Source organism: Microcaecilia unicolor, unplaced genomic scaffold, assembly GCF_901765095.1.
Source record: "Microcaecilia unicolor unplaced genomic scaffold, aMicUni1.1, whole genome shotgun sequence".
In the NCBI taxonomy this organism is placed as follows: Eukaryota; Metazoa; Chordata; class Amphibia; order Gymnophiona; family Siphonopidae; genus Microcaecilia; species Microcaecilia unicolor.
In genome coordinates, this window is record NW_021963420.1 from 22,009 (window position 1) to 44,873 (window position 22,865).

Genomic DNA, 22,865 nt, shown 5'->3' on the forward strand with positions numbered 1-22,865 from the left:
AAAATCGGCTTGCACGTTGCCCTGACCTGCTATGTGAGCTGCTAACAGAAGCTGCAGATGTAGCTCGGCCCAGTGGCATATTTGAGCGGCCTCTGTGGCCAGTGCTTGGCACAGAGTGCCGCCTTGATTTATGTAGGCCACTGCTGTCGTGTTGTCCGACAGAACTCTGACAGCCAGTCCCTCCAGAGTCTTGTGAAAGGCCAAAAGAGCCTGGAATATCGCTCTCAGTTCCAAGCGATTGACGGACCATCCTGTTTCCTTGGGTGTCCACAGACCCTGGGCATAGCTTCCCTGGCAGTGTGCTCCCCAGCCCTTCAGGCTGGCATCCATTACCACCAGGCACCAATCGGGAAGCGCTAGCGGCATTCCTCGCCGCAGCATGCTGTCTGAGAGCCACCACTCCATACTGAGTCGAACCGCAGGGAGCCACGTGAGTCTGCATTGATAATCCTGGGACATAGGAGACCATCGTTGAAGCAGGGCAATCCGCAGAGGTCTCATGTGCACTCTCGCCCATGGCACCACTTCTAAGGTGGCTGTCATCGACCCCAACAGCTGGACAATGTCCCAAGTTCGTGGGCGAGGCATCCTCAGGAGCAGACGGACCTAATTCTGAAGCTTGCACCGCCTTTGCTCGGGTAGAAAGACAAACCCCGAGGCCGTGTCGAACTGGACCCCCAAATATTCTAGAGATGAGAGGGGGTCAGGTGACTTTTGGGTTTATTGACAACCCAGCCCAGAGATTGCAGTACTGAGACCACTCTGTTACGTAACGACTCTCTTCTGCAGAGTCCGCTCTGATGAGCCAGTCGTCTAGGTACAGGTAAACCCGAATACCCTCTCGCCTGAGAAAGGCAGCTACTACCACCATTACCTTGGAAAAGGTTCAGGGAGCTGTGGCAAGGCCAAAAGGCAAGGCCCGAAACTGGAAATGTTTTTCCAACACCACAAACCGGAAGAACAGTTGGTGCGGGGGCCATATAGGAATGTGCAAGTAAGCTTCTTTCAGGTCCAGAGACGTGAGGAACTCTCCTGGCTGAACCGCCGCAATGACGGAGCGCAGGATTTCCATGTGAAAATGCCGCACTCTTAGTGACTCGTTGACTTTCTTTAAGTCGAGAATGGGCCGATAAGACCTGCCTTTTCGCGGCACCACAAAATAAATGGAGTAACAACCGCAGCCGTGTTCGGCGGGAGGCACAGGGATCACCGCTCCAAGGTGCAACAAGACTTGTAAGGTCTCCTCTACCGCCGCCCGTTTGACAGCAGTGCCACATCGGGACTCCACAAACACGTCTCTCACCGGGGCACCAAATTCCAATCGGTAACCTTCTCTGATCAGGTCCAGGACCCACTGATCTGAGGTAATCTTGGTCCACTCCTCGAGAAAGAGGGAAAGGCGTCCTCCTACAGTTGTAAAGGAGGAGTGGACCGGCATCCCATCATTGTGGAGGACGGCCCTAACTCCTGGCCTTGAGCCTGCCGCTGCTGAGCGTTTGTCCGAGCGAAAGGAGTTCCTCTGCTGAAAACGGGCACGTTGAGTAAACCCAGCAGAGCGCCCCGGGCGATACCTTCGAGCTTCACAGAAGCGAGGTCTGGAGAAGGAGGGAACCACCTGACCCTTGGAAGAAGGCCGCGGCCTATCCTCAGGTAACCTCTGGGGTTTAGCATCCCCCAGATCTTTAACAATCTTCTCCAACTCCTCTCCATATAACAGAAGGCCCCAAAAGGGCAACTTCACCAGCCTTTGCTTAGAGGCCATGTCAGCCGCCCAATGCCGTAGCCATAGAAGGCAGCGGGCGGACACCGCCACAGACATCTGTTTAGCCGAAGCTCTGACCAGATCATAGAGGGCGTCAGCTAAAAATGACAAGGCTGACTCCATTCGCGGTGCAAACTCTGTGAGGGACTCCGCACCATCCCCGGGCTGTTCCACTGCCTGTTGTAACCAAGAGAGGCAGGCTCGAGCAGCATAAGAACTGCAAACAGACGCCCTTAAGGCTAGGCCCGAAATCTCAAAGGACCGTTTTAGCGCTGATTCCAGCCACCGGCCCTGAATGTCCTTCAGGATGACCCCTCCCTCTACTGGGAGGGTGGTCTTTTTTGTCACCACCGTGACTAAGGCATCCACATTAGGCATTCCAAAACAGGCCAAGTGCTCCTCACTCAGAGAGTAAAGATGCCCCATCGCCCTGGCCACTTTCAAGGGCCACTCAGGGTCAGCCCATTGAGCAGAAATAAGCTCTTGGATGGAGTCATGCAAAGGAAAGGCTCGAGCAGGCTTCTTAGTACTTGCCATCCTTGGATTACCAGAGGAGGCCTCGCCTAACAGGATCATCAATAGAGAGGGCCTGTAAGGCATCAGAGATAAGTGCTGGCAGCTCATCACGGTGGAAAATCCGAACCGCAGTGGGATCATCCAGATCCAGTGGCAAACCGGCACCTTCCTCTGGCTCCTCAGACCACGAAAGCCTGCCAGATCCCTCAGAGTCCCCACAGTCCGACCACTGGGGGGGGGGGAGAGAGTGGGGTGCTCCACTTTCCGATGGGGAATTTACCCGTCTATGCTTAGCGTGCATCCAACGCTCAGGGGAATCCATGTCTGACATCAGCCCCGGGCCATCATCAGTCGGAGGGGGACCAGCTAGCAAAGCAGTGTCAGACACCCGTGTCAGAGCTCTTTTCAGCATGAAGGCTTTATGTAGAATAAGCACAAACTTGGGGGAGAAAAACTCACCCTGACCACCCGTCTCCGAATTAGGAGCCACGGGGAACGGAGCTCCTGTTTTAGTTACCCCTCTCTAGACCTCCAGGGGACCCATGCCCACGGAGATGAAGAGTGGGTTTCAGAAAGCTCATTTTAAGTCTATTACCCAGGACCTTGGCTTTCTGACTCCTTGTGTCTAAGTGTATCTTGGGGCATCTATTCTCCCACATAATGCCCTAAAGAGCAGGTGCCTTATCACTTAGGTGAACACTATTTGGGTAGGGGTGTTCAGAGAAACAGATAGGCAGTCAAGGAATCACAGACTAAGAGAGTAAGTGTTAGAAATAATCTTTATTCTCACCAATTGGAACTTTATCTAGCACGCTCATCAGTCAGATTCTCAGGTGGACCGACCGTAGTTCTGCCCTCTGGGTAGAGTTGGGGAAAATTCCAAACTCCGCCTAGATTTGCAGACCTTATAAACCATCTGCTGTCCATTCAATTCAATGGGGACACAGTTTTTTCATCTGTGAATCATACTTTCTGACAGTGCCCATCAGGTGCCCATCTTCTCCCTCCTTTCCCCCTCCTTTCACCTATCTATATATATAAAAGGCAACCCCAACGTTCTGAAGCCTCCACGGAAGTTGAGGCGCCCGAGATATCCGGTGTGCCCTGGAGTGTCAATAGCTCCGCCCTCGCGTCAAAATGTCATGACGTCGAGGGCGGAGCTATTGACACTCGAGGCCCGAAACGGCCCACAGCGAACAAGGCAAGTAGCTTCGAGGGACGGAGGGAGGGGGCCCCTTGCTAGCGCCCGTTTCATTCCGCTCAGAAACGGGCATTTTTTCCTAGTTTCTTCATAATTCATTTCCTGAGTTGTAAACATCTTTCCTAATATACAGAGATTAGTATTCATATCTCATGAACCAGGATGCCATCTTTACAAAAGCAGACTCCATCTTATGAACCAAACTTCTTACTATTTTTGCCATTAATTCCTCCATCTTGGCCCTTACACTGCATCTGAATGTCACACTAGATCCTAATAAGGCTTGCAAAGCGGTCCTGCTTCTGCAGGCACTCAGCTGCAAGGCCATCATCAGATTTTCAGGCCTAGTCAGTGCTTTTCAGCAGCTTAGGCTATAGAACTCGGCCCACCACTATTCCAGTGGATGGGTCTCAAGTTGTGACACATATTAACACTCCTCTGGGTAGCCTCAGCCCGAGGTGCCCCTCTGCTCTCAGACTACTCCGCAACCACGGGGGTCGAGCAATGCGTCGCTTCCAAGATGGCGCCCACTGCCAGCTCCATCGAGCGGGAAGAATCGTCACTCGCCATGCTCGTACTGGCTCTACCGTCTAAACAGCACGTTTTACAGAGCCCCGCTGCTGATCTGCGCTTGCCACAATGGGAACAGCGCTTAACTCCCTCAGCAACCATCACCGAAAAATGTCGGAATAAAATTCAAAATGGCGGCTTCGCACCAAAATCACCCCGATCGGAACGCCGTCCGTGGGCCCTCCCCGGAGGAGCTGAGTACCGCTCTTACCTCAAAGGACAGAGTCCACGAGCTCCGGTCATGCTGCACAGTCAGAAATAGCAGCACTGTCAAAGCGCGATTTTTTTTTTTTTTTTTAACGCTGTGAGGAAAGTTGGAGGCAAACAGCTACAGCGGTACTCCGGAGGCAGAAGAGGGTGGGAAAGGCAGGGAAAGGGTGAACCTATATGCCTGCATCCACACAGGGGGAAGGGTAAGGCAGGGAAAGGGTGAACCTATGTGCCTTCAAAGTGGGCTCCACTTAGCCACAACACCCCTGCTACAACTGGCAAAAGCACAGGAGCCACCCCAGGCAGAATCTTCAAGGAGCTGAACAAGCTGCGTCCAACCCTGCTGGGAGATAGAGAAATACTGAGAGGCAGATGGAGCTAGCCGTCCTAGAGGCACTATGGTTTTCAGTGTTCTCTATCTTCCCCTGCTGGTAGGTGGACACAACCCATTCGTAATAGATTCAAGGAATGCATGGATTATGAATGAACCCAGGAGCCCTTTTACTAAAGTATATTAAACAGTTAACACAAGAATTAGCATGCTCTGATAACTGCACAAGCACAGTACAGTGGAGCATCGTTAGTATGCGCACCATTAAAGCATCTGATCATTTTATACGCGGTAATAACTTTCCTCCCAAAATTAATGCACGGTACTCAATAACACATGGTAGGCTGTACCAGTAATAACCTGGCAGTAACTACTACAAACTTCCTTGGCTTGGAAATGAAGCAAAGCAACATCTTTGACGCTAATTCATTATTGTTCCAGTAATAAGCACACCGATAGTAAGCAGTTACATAGCCATGCCTCCCGAACACTTTGTACTAACGGTGCTCCACAATAACTATGACAGTTCATACACTAGCCTATGTTGTTTTGGGGGCAGGTTTTGGGCAGTGAGTAGGGATGGATTGCATGTTACACTTAGCACAGGGCATTTACTACACTGAAATGTCCTTTACCACACATTAAAACTTTGTAATTTGTGTGCTGAGGATGCACTAAGTGAAAAAAGGGGGTCCACAACTTCCACAAAAGAAGCAAGCACAAAACGAAGGGGTGAAAGCAAAACAAATTCCAAATGACCAATGCAAGCGAGTAAGAACATCCAAAACGTTTATTCACAAAGAGTCAACTGACCTAAGGACCCTACACAGGCCATGTTTCAGCAACAAGCCTTCCTCAGGGATCAATATGGTTCAGAACAGCATCACAGAGAGTGTGAAACCCATAAGAATGCTGGAGCACAATACGCTGCATGCCGTAGTGTACAGTCTCTCAGATACTCAGGACACTCTTACTCCTTGTTTGTATTGGTCATTTGGAATTTGTTTTGCTTTCACCCCTTTATTTTGTGTTTGAGGATGCACTAGGCACATCCTCAACAATTACAGAACAGCATTTTAACTGATGCCAGTGAGAAATTACGGCTCAATTGTATGTTTGATCTATGTGATGTCTCTTCTGTTGCATATGTAAAGGGGTCTACGTCATTAGAGAAAGCGTAACGCCATTGACAATGCATGCCAACTGCTGAAATGGTAGGGCTGAAATTATTTACATCTACAGAAGGAGTACCACAGAAATCTTTATGTGATCAAACAAGTAAAGCACAAACAAAAATGTGTATGTGAAATATATAACATTGCAATGAGACATGCAGAACACTGAGGTGTGCATTTGTTTAAAAAGTACATTACCATAGTAAGTACAAAAAAGTGTGCATAAGTTTAAATTAAAAGTGTCCCGCAGTATGAATAGTGCTGCAAAAATCTATGTTCAAACAAGGTAATTGGAGCCAATGGGCTAAAAAGAGTGCATATGTGTTTATACAGCAAATGAACACAAGGAGTACAACAAAAAAACTGTAAAAAAACATCCTTTTAAGAGGTGCGAGAGTATGTGAGTTTAAACAGAAGATAAGTGAATCACGTGAACTAAAAACAACCTAAAAAGTAATAAACAAATCAGAAACAGGAATAGTTACATGAGTGAGAACATAATGATTTTGTGAAATTAAGAAGTGAATAGGAATAAAAACATGTGGTGAAATCCCAAATTAAGGGGCCCTTTTACCAAGCAGGGTCAAAAGTGGCCTGTGGTGGCGTCGGGGCATTATCTCAATAGAGGCAGTAAATGGCCGTGCACTACTTAAATAACGCGTGGCCATTTACTGCTGGATCCCTTACCACCTCCTATTCAGGAAGCAGTGAGGACTCCAGTAGTAGTCGAGCAACAATTACTGCTGGGTACACCTACTCCCCACCCAACTGCGCTAGAAAATAAAAGCTATTTTCTAGCACTGGAAATGGTGCACGGCACAACTGGAACTACCACCAGGCTCCTGGGAAAGCCCAGTGGTGTGATTGCATGATATCTCAGCAGTAGCCCTACCGCTGGTTGGTAAAAGGACACTTAACTGTATTAATATAAGATGCAAAAATATTAAGATGAAGTATAAAATGTAAACTCTTCCATATAACCAAACGAAAGCATAGGATCAGAATGAATATTTGGCATGTTTGTCTTTGTTCTGTTTAAACTCACACACTCTTACACCTCAATATTTTGCATGTATAGGGTATGATACATACCTGTAGCAGTTGTTCTCCGAGGACAGCAGGCTGATTGTTCTCACGACTGGGTTGACGTCCGCGGCAGCCCCCACCAACCGGAAGAAGCTTCGCGGGACGGTCGGCACGCAGGCCACGCCCACCGCGCATGCGCGGCCGCCTTCCCGCCCGTGCGCGACCGCTCCCGCCAGTTGAATGACAAGCAATAAAATATGAAACACACAACTCCAAAGGGGAGGAGGGAGGGTAGGTGAGAACAATCAGCCTGCTGTCCTCGGAGAACAACTGCTACAGGTATGTATCATACCCTTTCTCCGAGGACAAGCAGGCTGCTTGTTCTCACGACTGGGGTATCCCTAGCTCTCAGGCTCACTCAAAACAATAACCCAGGTCAATTGAACCTCGCAACGGCGAGGGTACAACAAAAATTGACCTACGAAGAACAACTAACTGAGAGTGCAGCCTGACCAGAATAAATTCGGGTCCTGGAGGGTGGAGTTGGATTTACACCCCAAACAGATTCTGCAGCACCGACTGCCCGAACCGACTGTCGCGTCGGGTATCCTGCTGGAGGCAGTAATGAGATGTGAATGTGTGGACAGATGACCACGTCGCAGCCTTGCAAATCTCTTCAATAGTGGCTGACTTCAAGTGGGCCACTGACGCTGCCATGGCTCTAACACTATGAGCCGTGACATGACCCTCAAGAGCCAGCCCAGCCTGGGCGTAAGTGAAGGAAATGCAATCTGCTAGCCAATTGGAGATGGTGCGTTTCCCGACAGCGACCCCTAGCCTGTTAGGGTCGAAAGAAATAAACAATTGGGCGGACTGTCTGTGGGGCTGTGTCCGCTCCAAGTAGAAGGCCAATGCTCTCTTGCAGTCCAATGTGTGCAACTGACGTTCAGCAGGGCGGGTATGCGGCCTGGGGAAGAATGTTGGCAAGACAATTGACTGGTTAAGATGGAACTCCGACACCACCTTCGGCAGGAACTTTGGGTGAGTGCGGAGCACTACTCTGTTGTGATGAAATTTAGTATATGGAGCATGAGCTACTAGGGCTTGAAGCTCACTGACCCTACGAGCTGAAGTAACTGCCACCAAGAAAATGACCTTCCAGGTCAAGTACTTCAGATGGCAGGTATTCAGTGGCTCAAAAGGAGGTTTCATCAGCTGGGTGAGGACGACGTTGAGATCCCATGACACTGTAGGAGGCTTGATAGGGGGCTTTGACAAAAGCAAGCCTCGCATGAATCGAACGACTAAAGGCTCTCCAGAGATGGCTTTACCTTCCACACGATAATGGTAAGCACTAATCGCACTAAGGTGATTCCTTACTGAGTTGGTCTTGAGGCCAGACTCTGATAAGTGCAGAAGGTATTCAAGCAGGTTCTGTGCAGGGCAAGAACGAGGTTCTAGGGCCTTGCTCTCACACCAAACGACAAACCTCCTCCACTTGAAAAAGTAACTCTTTTTAGTGGAATCCTTCCTAGAGGCAAGCAAGACCCGGGAGACACCCTCAGACAGACCCAACGCAGCGAAGTCTACGCCCTCAACATCCAGGCCGTGAGAGCCAGGGATTGAAGGTTGGGGTGCAGCAACGCTCCGTCGTTCTGCGAAATGAGAGTCGGAAAACACTCCAATCTCCACGGTTCTTCGGAGGACAACTCCAGAAGAAGAGGGAACCAGATCTGACGGGGCCAAAAGGGCGCTATCAGAATCATGGTGCCGCGGTCTTGCTTGAGCTTCAGTAAGGTCTTCCCCACCAAAGGTATGGGAGGATAAGCATACAGGAGGCCGGTCCCCCAATGAAGGAGAAAGGCATCTGACGCTAGCCTGCCGTGTGTCTGAAGTCTGGAACAGAACAGAGGCAGCTTATGGTTGGTCTGAGAGGCGAAAAGATCCATCGAGGGGGTGCCCCACTCTCGGAAGATCTTGCGTACCACTCTGGAATGGAGCGACCACTCGTGCGGTTGCATGACTCTGCTCAGTCTGTCGGCCAGACTGTTGTTTACGCCTGCCAGGTACGTGGCTTGGAGAAGCATGCCGAACCGACACGCCCAACGCCACATACCGACGGCTTCCTGACACAGGGGGCGAGATCCGGTGCCCCCCTGCTTGTTGACGTAATACATTGCAACCTGATTGTCTGTCCGAATTTGGATAATTTGGCAGGACAGCCGATCTCTGAAAGCCTTCAGTGCGTTCCAGATCGCTCGGAGCTCCAGGAGGTTGATCTGCAGATCCTTTTCCTGGAGGGACCACAGACCCTGGGTGTGAAGCCCATCGACATGGGCTCCCCACCCCAGGCGAGATGCATCCGTCGTCAGCACTTTCGTGGGCTGCGGAATTTGGAATGGACGTCCCAGGGTCAAATTGGTCCGGATGGTCCACCAGAGCAGTGAAGTGCGGCAACTGGTGGAGAGGCGGATGACATCCTCTAGATTCCCGGTGGCTTGGAACCACTGGGAAGCTAGGGTCCATTGAGCAGATCTCATGTGAAGACGAGCCATGGGAGTCACATGAACTGTGGAGGCCATATGACCCAGAAGTCTCAACATCTGCCGAGCTGTGATCTGCTGAGACGCTCTGGTCTGCGAAGCCAGGGCCAAGAGATTGGTGGCCCTCGCTTCGGGAAGGTAGGCCTGAGCCGTCTGAGAATTCAGCAGCGCTCCTATGAATTCCAGAGACTGAGTTGGCTGGAGATGGGACTTTGGGTAATTTATCACAAACCCCAGCAGCTCCAGAAGTTGAATAGTGCACTGCATGGACCGGAGGGCTCCGGCCTCCGAGGTGTTCTTGACCAGCCAATCGTCGAGATATGGAAACACGTGCACTCCCAGCTTGCGTAGGTAGGCCGCTACCACCACGAGGCACTTTGTAAACACTCGTGGGGCAGAGGCGAGCCCAAAGGGCAGCACACAATACTGAAAGTGCCGTGCGCCCAGGCGGAATCTGAGATACTGTCTGTGAGCTGGCAGTATCGGGATGTGAGTGTATGCGTCCTTTAAATCCAGGGAACATAGCCAATCGTTTTTCTGAATCATTGGCAGAAGGGTGCCCAAGGAAAGCATCCTGAACTTTTCTTTGACCAGGAATTTGTTCAGGCCTCTCAGGTCTAGGATGGGACGCATCCCCCCTGTTTTCTTTTCCACAAGGAAGTACCTGGAATAGAATCCCTGCCCTTCCTGCCCGGGTGGTACGGGCTCGACCGCATTGGCGCTGAGAAGGGCGGAGAGTTCCTCTGCAAGTACCTGCTTGTGATGGGAGCTGAAAGACTGAGCTCCCGGAGGACAATTTGGAGGCAGGGAGGCCAAATTCAGGGCGTATCCGTACCGCACTATTTGGAGAACCCACTGGTCGGAGGTTATGAGAGGCCACCTTTGGTGAAAGAATTTTAACCTCCCTCCAACCGGCAGGTCGTCCGGTACGGACACTTGTAGGGCGGCTATGTTCCCATGGATCCAGTCAAAAGCCCGTCCCCGGCTTTTGCTGTGGAGGCGCAGGGGGCTGCTTAGGCGCACGCTGTTGACGGGAACGAGCGCGCTGGGGCTGTCCCTGTGCCTGACGAGGCCTTCGGGCCGGCTGGTTGTACCTACGCTTCGCAAAAGAATAGGGTGCAGCCTGCCGAGCCCGGGAAAAACGCCCGCCCGCGGGGGCGGGTGCTGAAGGCGCCCGGTGGGAGAGCTTGTCGAGAGCGGTTTCCCGCTGATGCAGTTGGTCAACCATCTGCTCGACCTTCTCGCCAAAAATATTATCCCCCCGGCAAGGGACGTCGGCCAGTCTCTGCTGGGTGCGGTTGTCCAGGTCAGAGGCGCGCAGCCATGAGAGCCTGCGCATCACTATACCTTGGGCCGCAGCACGAGATGCCACGTCACAGGTGTCAAAAATCCCCCTGGACAGGAACTTTCTGCACGCCTTCAGCTGCCTGACCACCTCCTGATAAGGCCTGGACTGCTCCGGCGGGAGCTTATCGACCAGGTCCGCCAGCTGTTGCACATTGGTCCGCATGTGGATGCTCATATAGAGCAGGTAAGATTGGATGCGGGTCACGAGCATGGAGGATTGGTAGGCCTTCCTCCCAAATGAGTCCAGAGTGCGAGACTCCCGCCCCGGGGGCGCCGAGGCGGTATCCCTCGAACTCCGTGCCCTCTTGAGAGCAGAATCCACGACCGCTGAGTCATGGGGCAACTGGGGCCGCATGAGCTCTGGGTCAGAGTGGATCCTGTACTGGGACTCTGCTTTCTTGGGAATGGTGGGGTTAGTTAGTGGTCTCACCCAGTTCCGAAGCAGCGTCTCCTTCAGGACATTGTGCAGCGGTACCGTGGAGGACTCTCTAGGTGGTGATGGATAGTCGAGGACCTCGAGCATCTCGGCCCTCGGCTCTTCCACAGAGACCACGGGAAAGGGAATGCTTATAGACATATCCCGCACAAAGGAGGCAAAGGAGAGACTCTCAGGAGGTGAGAGCTTCCTCTCCGGTGACGGCGTGGGGTCCGAGGGAAGGCCCGTAGACTCCTCTGAGGAGAAATATCTCGGGTCCTCCTCTTCCCCCCACGAGTCCTCATCCTCGGTATCGGACATTAGCTCATGTAGCTGAGTCCGGTACCGGGCCCGGCTCGACGTCGAGGCGCCAAGGTCTCGGTGTCGTCGAGCGGTGGACTCCCGCGCCGGCGGGGACGGAGCTCCCTCCATCGACGTCGACGGGGACTCCACCTGCGTGGCGGTCGAGACCGGCACCGCAAGCGGCGGCGGTGTCGACAGCCCCGGCGCCGGGCTAGAGCTCGCCGGCGCCACAGTCATCGGCGCCGGGGGCGCAAGCACCCCCGACGCCGGCACAGCCTGGCGCATCAGCCCTTCCAGGATCCCCGGAAGGATGGCTCTGAGGCACTCGTCCAGGCCCGCTGCCGGGAAAGGCGGTGGGGCCGGTAAGGGTGTCGGTGCCAGAAGCTGCTGGGGGCCAGGAGACGGCACCGAGGTGCCGGAACCCCGACGCGTCGGTACCTCCACCACCGACGGAGATCTCTCCTCTCTGCGATGACGCTTCGGCGTCGACTCCTCTTCAGGATGCACCGAGGGCTCCCGGTGACGGCGCTTCTTATCTTTTTTCCGGTGCACGTCACCGGCGCCGGAGGGCATGGAGGAGGAGGAGGTCGATCCCCCTCGGTCTCGAGGTACCGGGTCCGACAGGGTTCGGTCCCGTGGCTCACGAGTTGAGGGAGTGACCGGGGCCGACTGCCCACGCGGCCTCTCAACCCCACTCTCACCGGCGGGCCAACGGGACCTGTTCTCCTGGGGTCGCTGCCATCGGTGCCGATGTCTCGGGCATCGATACCGGTACCGAAGAACCGGCCTTCGATACCGATGCCGTCGAGGTCGACGTCGAGGGGCCGGCGCAAGTTCCAAAAAGACTGTCCCGCAGAACTTGCCTCGCAACCTGAGTCCGTTTCCGGAGACCGAGACACAAAGCGCACGACTTGAGATTGTGCTCCGGCCCGAGGCACTGGAGGCACCAAGCGTGGGTGTCGGTCTGCGAGATCGGCCGGCCGCAGCGACCACACTTCTTAAATCCACTCGGGACCTTCGAGGACATCGACGGAAAAATCGCGTCGGCGAAGTCAAAGTCGGCAATGGTGGCTAAAATCACACCACGAAAAAATCACCGACCGAGCGGCCACTAGGCCGCAACGTGGCGTCCCCGCTAGAAAGCGAGGGAAAAAGGGGAGCGCGTGCTCCACACGCGCAAAAAAAAATTTCTTCTTTTTTTTTTTTTTTTAAAACAATACAAACAAAAACAGAAGGAACCGAACGGTCCAAGCGACGATCCGCGTAAACGCGGTCGAAAATCCGGCGGCTGAACAGAGAGAGAGGCAAACGCACCACTCTCTCAGTCGCGGAAAAAAAGTAACTGGCGGGAGCGGTCGCGCACGGGCGGGAAGGCGGCCGCGCATGCGCGGTGGGCGTGGCCTGCGTGCCGACCGTCCCGCGAAGCTTCTTCCGGTTGGTGGGGGCTGCCGCGGACGTCAACCCAGTCGTGAGAACAAGCAGCCTGCTTGTCCTCGGAGAACAATGTTATATATCACACTAGTAAAAAAGGCCCGTTTCTGAGACCAATGAAACGGGCGCTAGCAAGGTGTTGATCGTAGTGTGTATGTTTGAGAGAGTATGTGCGAGAGTGACTGTTTGAGAGAGAATGACAGAATGAATCTTTCTGTATGGAGGGGGTTGGGGGAGGGAGTGTGTGTGTGTGAGTGAGACAGAGAGATGTTGTATGTTGGTGTGGGGGAGGGGGTATGATTTTTGGGGGGAAGTTTGTGAGTTGAATGAGCAATTATTGGTGCCATTTTTGTGTTGGGGGTTTGTTGGGGGAAGGGTAACGTTCAAATGAATTGTATGTTTTTGTATTTTTTGTGTAGGGGTTTGGGGGTCAGAGGGTGTTTGCAGGTGGAGTCACATGGGGTCTGTAGGTGTGTGTTGGTGTGTCAGAGTCAGATGTTGTACTTCACTGTTACTGTTTCAATATAAAAGGGGGTTGGGGGAGGGAGTATGTGTCTGTGAGTGAGCAAGACAGACGCTGTGTGTAGGTTGGTTTGGGGGAGTTTAGAGTTTGATTGGGCAGTGTGTGAGTTGCATGTGCAATTGTAGCTGCCATTTTTGTTTTGGGGGTTTGTTGGGGGGGGGGGGGGGGGGGGTACCGTTGTTCCAGTGAATTGTATGTGTGTCTGTTGTTTCTGTAGGAGTTGGGAGTGCAGAGGGTGTTTGTAGGTGATTGAGGTGCTAAGGTGTGTGTGTGAGTGAGAAAGATGCTGTGTGTGCATGGCACAGTGTGTGTGTTTGTGTGTGTGAGAGAGAGAGATGAAGGTTTTTGCAGTAATCAGGTTTGTGTATGATCCCGTTTTTGAGGAAGGCTGGTACGGTTTTTTGTTGTTTTTTTTTGGGGGGGTGGGGGTGAGTCACATACCGACAGCAGGAGCATGGGCATCCAAAAGGTTTAGTTCTTTCAGCGATGTTCCTGCGTGTTATGTGTGGTTCCATTGCCTTGCATTGTTAGGTTTGTGCATTCTTCAGGTTTGTGTATGATCCCGTTTTTGAGGAACGCTGGTACGTTGTTTTTTTTGTTGGGGGGGGGGGGGGGGGGGGGGGGGGGCGGGTGGGGGTGAGTCACATACCGAGAGCAGGAGCATGGGCATCCAAAAGGTTCTGTTGTTCACCGATGTTCCTGCGTCTTATGTGTGGTCCCGTTGCCTTGCATTATTGCAGCTCGATTGGTCCTTCGTGCATGTTGTGTAGCAACGTTTGCAGGTGGAACGGGTGAGCGATTCCATTCGCTCAGTGTCAGTGCTCTGCCCTCGACGTCATGACGTTTGTCGCGAGGGCGGGGCACACAGTCATGGTGGAACTCCGATCTACACCATGACGGAAGTTGGAGATTAGCAATTTGGCTTCATTAGAACGTTGGAGTTGTGAATTCACATAATTCACATGTCCGGAAGGGGCGTGGCTGAGGGCGGGTCTGTGACTGAGGGTGAGTTGTTCTGACAGCCTAGGAGGGTGACTGGTGCTGACAGCCTAACTTAGGAAGAGTAGATTCAGTGCTTCACTGAATGTTGGAGGTGAGAATTATTTATATAGATACACATTTTTGTTTCTGTACTTTACTTGCTTTATTAGTTTGGTCACATAAAGGTTTCTGCAGTGCTATTTCCGTAGATGTAAATAATCAGCTCTACCATCTCTGTGGTCAGCATGCATTGTCAATGCATACATATGCATTACAGCGACATAGTACTTTCTTTAATGTTGACGTAGTCCCCTTTACATATGCAACAGAAGAGACATCACATAGATCAAACTCAAACATACAATTGAGCCGTATTTTCTCACTGGTGTCATTTTTGCACTGCTTACAGGAGGTAGACCCTGATAGTTTTCCCACCAACACGTTTAGTTCAGCAATTTTAAGGTGTCTATGTAAGTTATTTGTGTTCTTTCCCTGCCATGAGTTCTGCTTAGATTCACATTTATTACAGCCTTAGGGCAGACCCGTTCACATTTGAAAATGTAATTTTGCTTGACTGAACTAGGAATGCACATGAATTTACGAGCGTGTTTTATAGTTTACTCATCACCGATATCAATACGGTTTTAGATACTGATTATTTACTTAGACGAATACATATAATTACTTATTAGCCTGTATGTTTAACACTATATATATATATATATATATATATATATATATATATATATATATATATAATTCTTGAGATTCACATGTATAGTCTCTACTTTGAGCCATGGAAAAGTTGACAACTATCTCCAGGCATTACTAAAGGCTATTTATATTTATGGTAGTTTGCTGCTCTGTTTTTGTTTTCAAGTTGGTAAGATATAATATTTATCACATTCTTCTTATCACTGCAAGTCATTTCAAGTCAGATTTTTATCTCCTCATTCTTTTATACTTACTGCAATCGATATTTATGTTTTTCAGGCACCTTTGATATCCATGCAGTTTTAATAGCTAGGATAACTTTTAGTATCATTGCATAGACGGATTGTTGATTGACAGGTATAGTAGTATATTGTAGACATACATATTTTTTTACTCTTCTTTATCCATTTTATTGTGGACACCAGGCTTTATTTTATAATGGTACTGATTTTCATTATTTTTTCTCACATTGCTTTATATTTTTTTTATCAAATCTTTTCTTCACCCCTACAATTCACACGTTTTCACAACCATGTTTTCATTCTTGTTGCATCCTATATTAAATATATTTTATTTTTTTATATACCTATTTATTATCATGATATGTTGTAATATATTATGCATGTTCTATTAGAATATGCTGTTTACATTATGTCATTTTATTTGAGGACCCCTGACCAAGGCCTACGTACCGTCACACTGCCCGTGTTGGGTTCATCTCATCAGCACTCCCTACACTTTGGATCTGAAGAATAAATGTGCCATTGCCATTTTGGAATTTGAAGGTGGCGTCTTCCACTTTTTTGGCTCTCTATTTCTGTGGAAGTGTTGGTTTTCTGTTTCAGACTTTTAACTTACACGTTCATTTTTGAAATGCGTAACCCTAGTAGCACTTTAGAAACGTTAAGTAGTAGTAGTAGTGAAATAAAAGTACAATAAATAAATAAAAAAAATTACTGCAATAAATGAAAGGGCCCCATATCTACTAGGAGGCCCTTTTAGTAAGTTGCAGTAAAAAGGTCAATGCGATAGAGGCAGGGGGCGTGTTTCCTGCAGCAGTTAAAAAGACTGAAAAAAATAAATTACCATGTAGTAAGATTTCACTTACCATGTGGGAGAGGGGGGAAGAAACTCTTACCACTCCGTTGGTAACCAGGTTAGCACCTGCAGAAATTTTGTCAAATAATATTTCCGCTAACATCAAAATGTCATATGCTGGGGGTGAAACTACCGCCAGTAGTAGCTCCAGATTGGCAACACAGTATGCCCACAGTGTGCTTACCACCGCTTCGTAAATGGGCCCCTAAATTAATTAAGATTCATAACGATGATGGTAGCTGGCTAAATAGTAGGGGGATAAAGGGAGAAGGGTAAATCAAGTCAATCTACACAGAAACAGTACTTTATTCAAATGGTCAAGTGATTTATGAAACATAGAACAGAACAGACATATAGTGCTTACTTCATTAGATGACCTACATATATACTATATAAAGCAAGTCTAACATATGTCCAACAAACCAAATTGAACTTGAGATTTTTCTCTCTATGGATCCAAGTGGCCACCACAGATTTTTAAAAACTCATTTCTTTTAAAATAAAGACATGAATGTCAAGAATGTGAGAAACTGCACTGCCTTCCTGTGAAGGACCAAATAACTTTTAAAATTTGCACCCTGGTGCATAAAATCCTCTATGGTGAAGCTCCAGCTTATACAGATACCCTTATCAACTTGCCACCAAGGAATTCTCACAAATCATCTCGTTCGTACTTAAATCTCCATTAACCAACCTGTTATGGCCAAATATAAAACCACTTACGCATCCACCTTTCTCTATATTAGCGCACATTTGCAGAATGGATTACCTAAATCTGTAAAAACTACTCACAATCATCCAACTTTCAGAAAATCACTCAAGACCAACTTATTTGGAAAAGCTTACGCCAAAGTCCCTCCTTGTATCCATAACTCCTGAACTGTAGCTATCGTAACTGGCATATTGAACCCTTTATTCTTTTCTTCTCCTCTGTAATTACTCTCACTAACCTCTTCAACTTCATTGTACTTAATTATTACCGGATTGATGTATGCCTTTTCAGACTGATGTAAGCCACATTGAGCCTGCCCGTGGGTGGGAAAATGTGGGATATAAATGCTATAAATAAAAAAGATATGAAAATAATGTTCCTGGGTTTTTAGAATTCAAATACGTTTAAGTCCCTTCGCCAACTGGCTTAGCGGAAGCAACAGCGAAACAAAGTGATATGCTCAATCACCAGGAGCGTCAATGAAGAAACGATAGCCCTCTCTTCTCTTAGAATAATAAATAATGTACTCTACCCACCAAATAAGCAAATCGCTGTCCCCACTCGCTTACTGCGACTCCGGGATAATTCAAGATCACATTCACAGGCCACCGCAGTTGTTTCCCAGCAGCAAAGTCTTCTTCACCAAGAACTCACCAAAACAAAAAATTCAAATTTACCTCCCCGAGTCAATTCTTAACGGCGATTGGACAGAACAACTTATGCTTCCGCGGACTTCCACTTCCCGGTCAGCTTTCCTCAGACACAAAGTGTCATCTTTTTATAAATTTTATTATAAAGACGCGACATATTTATTAATTTAAGATCCAGTCACCTTCACGTGAATGCAACATGTAATAACTATCAATTTCTTTTCTATTATTATGTTAGCCGTTGCAATCAAGAAGGATTTTGCTTAGTGCGGAAGGATCTGATTTTTCTTCAGGTTTTTGAACTCTATTGTTCCAGCGAATCAGGGAGAACAAAAAGTCCGAAGTAGAGGAGTGTGGTGGCCTTGTTAGTCCACTCTTAAGATTATCAATAGAAATCAAACAAAATAAAACATGGAAAAGAAAATAAGATGATACCTTTTTTATTGGACATAACTTAATATCGAAGAAACCAATTAGAGGAAATAAAGGCGGAGCAGATTAGTTAAGTAGGAAGCGATTCGGTTACTTAGGAAATTGATTTATAAGAAAATTTGAATATCTAGCAGCATTCTCCAGATTCTCTCTACTTTACTCCTCAACACGCATTTTCCTTAATTATCATTGAACTAGTCAATTGAGAACTTTTTATCCCAGGATAGCCTCACTGAAAAGTCGCCATCTGTATTGTATAAAACAGTGTAGAAAAATGAGCGCAAAATACTAGTGATATTAAATTTTTATTTCATGATATTTATATCTAGATATGGGAACCTTTCAAATAAATTAAAAAGATGTAAATAAAAAAATAAAAATCTTTTGTTATCCACCTTTTAAGGCACTGCCTATCCCAGATGGAACAGCTTTAAATTTTTACAGATTGACCAGGAATGTATAATAACCTTTTGCTATTGTTTTCGTTCCGCCTACTGGCTTCAGCCCATATAATAGACTAGATAATAACACCCCGTCTACTGTTTTCATCCAACCACCTCCTTGTTGGGGATGTAGTCTATGGCACATTCTAGAGAAGAGAACCTGCTAGCACTCTTTTCGACGTCGTATTCGTAAGCTGCATTATCCTTACCTTTGCCCTTCCTTCCCTCCCTAACTCCACCCTTTTATTCACTGCCCTGGCGCGTCACTCCCAGCCTCTCCTCCAATTATGGATGTGCTGCGTTGCAAGCGCTCTCTCGCGTCCTTGCGCCACTCCCAGCCTCGAGTCCTCCGAAATGTATGTGGGTTGCTTGCTTTGCAGCTTTTCTAGTGTCCTTCCCCCTCTTTCTGTGATTGGTCAGCGTTCTGATGCCGCTCCTATCTTCCCCCTGGGAAGCTGTGGGTGTGGTTTGAGCCCTTTGCCGTGGGCTGCCGTGCCTGCCTGCCTTCATCCCGGCTGTGTAAAACGAGAGGTTGTGGGGTTGGGGTGAGCAGGAGCTGAAGCTGGAGCCAGAGACTATGCGGAGGGTTACCTTGTTTGTGAATGGCAGTGCCAGGAACGGAAAGGTTTGTGAACGGCGGCTGTTAGTGAGTCTGTTTTCTGTATGGGGGAGCTCTCGGGTACTGGACTGGTGCGGAGCCAGTTGTATCCAGTTGGAGGCCTTCATATTAGTTAAATCCTCCGACCAGCCCTGCGTGTAGTTTTTTTTTATTGATTCACATTCTATTCTGGTACTCTTGGAGAGGCAGGTTCTTTCTGGTCTTGTCAGGAAAGAGACCTTCATTTTGTTCTTATAGAGTGGGGTGAACTCCTAGCTATGTCATTGTTGTTTAATAGTAATTCTGCAGGTACTAGTGTATCGGGGACGATATCCACAACCCAGGAATGGCTGAGAGCCAGCCTTCAGGAGCCGGGTCCCTTGTTAGCTCTGCATTTTGGCTTAATTTTTGACTTATTACACTTGGCAACAGATCTTGTGATCTTTAAACTCTTTGCTCGTCTTCTCATCTTACTCATCATGGCAGATAACACATTTTTATTCTCTCAAGAGCATATTGGTTTTCAGCTAATGAGATAAAGAGCTTTATTTGAGTAGACTCAAGAATAACGGAAAATATTTCTTTACAGAAAGGTGATGCATGAAATGATCTTCCAAAAATTTGAATTTAGATGTTGACTTATTTATTTTTTCCAAATCGGAGCTGGAGGTGAGTTACATTCCTTTTATGTTATGCACCTGTCCAGGAAGTTTCATAATTACTGTACCTGAGACAGTGGTGGTTGAAGCTACTTCCCTAGTTCATAACTCCCTTTAACCACTAAGCTACTCCTGCACTCTAAGGAAGGGGGGGGGGGGGGGGGGGGGGGGGGGGGGGGAACCACAGAAGGAGAAAGTAAGAGCAATGGTAGTCTGTAGCATTGGAGAGTGAAACAAGTTGGTATGACCAGGAGGCCCTTCCAGCCCAGGGCTGTTATAAGGAAGTTGGGTGCCCTAGGCCTTTAGTCTTCATTCCCAGTACTTGATTGCTGATTTTTAAGAATAATCCTTGTGAACTGGCATGAAAGAGTTGTAAGGCCACTGTCTCCATTGCATGCAAACCTTTCATGCATGTTCATTAGGGATACACCTGAGCGGAGGAGTATCCTAGTGGTTAGTGCAGTGGTCTTTGATCCTGAGGAACTGACGATTCCCACTGCAGCTCCTTGTGACTCTGGGCAAGTCACTTAACCCTCCATTGCCCCTGGTACAAAATAAGTACCTGAATATATGTAAACCGCTTTGAATGTAGTTGCAAAAACCTCAGAAAGGCGGTATATCAAGTCCCATTTTCCTTTCCCCTTCCCTGAGCTGTTGGTTGCTACTCTTAGTCCTTGAGGGCTGCCAAGATCTTACATGACCATCCAGCTCTGTACTCTTTCCCCCCCCCCCCCCCCCCCCCCCCGAGATTATCATAATCTCTGAACAGTCATGATTATCCTGACATCATCCATCCTTGAACAGTCTTGTAAGTTTAATTTCTTTGTTCATTAGCAACCTTAGGTGAGGATGGCTGATCATCTCGTAGGTGCTTGACTCATTGACTCCCTTGCTTGACTCATTGACTTTGTAGTGTTTACAGTGTATCTGTTTTGCTTTTCTTGGTTTTCAATAAAGACCACATTCAAAAAATGCATAGATAGGTATCGCAGTTTTAAATTAAATTTTGCTGTGTATGTACATACACAATAATATAATTTTAAAAGGAAAGGGACTATTGCATATTACTCACCCTTCCTGCAGATAAGTGTGGGCTAATTTTAAGTTGATTGCAACTACTCTGTTAAAGCTTAAACACCCCCCCCCCCCCCCCAGGCTGCCATTCTAGGCATCTGCCCTGTCAGCATGATGGCTAAGCCAGTCCTGTATCAGGTTCTGTAGGTTGTTTCTGGGTGGTGTTGGACTCTGTTATGGATAAAGGCATGGAATATACGTTTTAGTGAAGTAAATTAAAATAGTCGCCAGAGAATCTGTTAACAGCAGTAACAAATTAAGGAGAAAAGATCTTTGAATCATTTTTATGTTTTCCAGCACAATTACTATTAATGCTTTTATGATTATACTATCAAGTATATAGTCAGGACTTCATTAAAGTAGTTCTCATGCTAGTGGACTAGGCGTTGCTCTTGGATAAGCTAGTAGTCTTGCTGGCACAATTAATTTTGATATTACATTGCAGTCATATACAGGTTTCTTGGAGTAGTGAAACACATTACAACAATGTATGGAAAAATAGCCATTGATCTACTACTACTACTGAAAACCTCCCCCTCCCCCCGCCCCCCCACCAAGAAAATAATTTTAGTAGCTATTAAGATAGAATTAATGGAGGTAATTTTTATAAGGATTTTTCTTGCTTGAAAGGGCTCGTATAAAATTACCCAACAGCATTTGCGCACAAAAGTACACATGGTGACAAGGCACATTTTTGTAAACTGTCTTAAACAGAGATCCTGTTTATTTGCTGTTTTAATACATTTTAAAAGCAATTTGAGTGACTCTGTTAAGTCGTAGAAGAGGTACTACATTTTCCACAATTCTACATCATTGTAAGTACTGGCCATAGACTGTGGAACCTACTGAATGCATTGTTGATGGGGGTCATTATGACTGAAAAAGTTGCCTGAGGAAAGTTCTAATATTTTTACCAATCAAACGTGCCTGAATTTCTCATCACCTTATTTTTATATCATGTTTATTAAAGCCATCAATAATAAACATCAAACAAGTCCTCTAATTTTCATAGTAAGAAAAAATAAATGGATTAATCATGAACAAGTCAACTCCCACCCCTCTGGTACATTTTTTTATGCAACTCGTGTTGGTTTTTGGCAGGCACAGTTTGGCTATCATGCTGATGAAGTCACAAAGTAAGCATTTGATTGTTAAATCAAACATATAAAGGGCGAGTGACCGTACTCACTCGCAAATGCGCAGTAGAGACTTCCCTCTCTGCCCCACCCCCGCTTCAATACGTGATGATGGGGGCGGGATAGAGAGGGAAGACTCTACTGGCATGCTGCAGACGTCGGAACTGCCCCCCCTCCCCCGGAGTCGCCGCCCCTCCATCTGGCCCGAGCACTGTGAACTTACATCGCACGCAGCAGCAGGCACATCAGCAAAGCTGCCGTTAGGCTTCCTTCTCTGCCTTTGTCCCGCCCTCGCTGACGTTACATCACACGAGGGCGGGACACAGGCAGAGAAGGAAGCCCGCCCCGACGGCAGCTTTGCTGATGTGCCTGCTGCTGCATGCTGATGTAAGTTTACAGTGCTGCTCGGGCCGGGTGGAGGGGCAGCGGCAGCGACTCCGGGGGGAGGGGTTCAGAAACCCCCCCCCCCCCCCCCATTCCAAAAGTTGCCTGTTTTCACGGGCTCAACGGCTAGTTTAAATATATTTCAGCCAAATACACTTACAGTTCTGACAGGTTTTATGAGACACTTAGCTCTAAAATAGGTGTTGTCTTGGACTCCCAAACCTTTACGTGGCCTGCTAAAGTTACTTAATATGGTTCAAGATTGTGCTAAGATTTTGTGTCCTCGTTGTATTTGTAGGTAGTTGCTGTTTATGGGTCATTTTCGGATTTACTGTCTGCTGCCAGTAGTAAGCTTGGAATAAAAGCTGCCAGTATATATAACGGGAAAGGAGGACTCATTGATGACATCGCTTTGATTAGGTAACCAGAGCTTTTTAATTCTTGAATGTTACTACCACTAGTTAGAAATGATGTAGCCACTGCCCTGTCTACCCTCCATGGGATATGTGGTAGCATATCTAGTCCAGATATCTCGATAACAACGCTGCAGCGGTGATTGAGGAACCTGAGAGGATAAAGCCACTCATTGTGCCATTTCATGCATAAAATTATGCCACACTGCATGAGATGG

The 22,865-nt window shown here is 48.1% G+C and overlaps 2 protein-coding genes across 2 annotated transcripts in view; one reads left to right on the forward strand and one right to left on the reverse strand.

Annotated features, from left to right (window-relative positions):
* The window catches only part of LOC115459309, a gene marked incomplete at its 3' end in the record, with an annotated part of 31,085 nt that extends 14,875 nt beyond the window's left edge, over nt 1-16,210 (reverse strand). Inside the window, exon 1 of the mRNA XM_030189155.1 lies at nt 16,157-16,210. Within this exon, the coding sequence (XP_030045015.1) occupies nt 16,157-16,159 (3 nt within the window). The remainder of the gene's footprint in view (nt 1-16,156) is intronic.
* A 2,588-nt stretch (nt 16,211-18,798) lies between these two features.
* LOC115459310 (BTB/POZ domain-containing protein KCTD9-like) overlaps nt 18,799-22,865 on the forward strand; it is a gene marked incomplete at its 3' end in the record, with an annotated part of 49,601 nt that continues 45,534 nt past the window's right edge. The window contains exons 1-2 of the mRNA XM_030189156.1: nt 18,799-19,008; nt 22,533-22,654. Of these exons, the coding sequence (XP_030045016.1) occupies nt 18,961-19,008; nt 22,533-22,654 (170 nt within the window). The remainder of the gene's footprint in view (nt 19,009-22,532; nt 22,655-22,865) is intronic.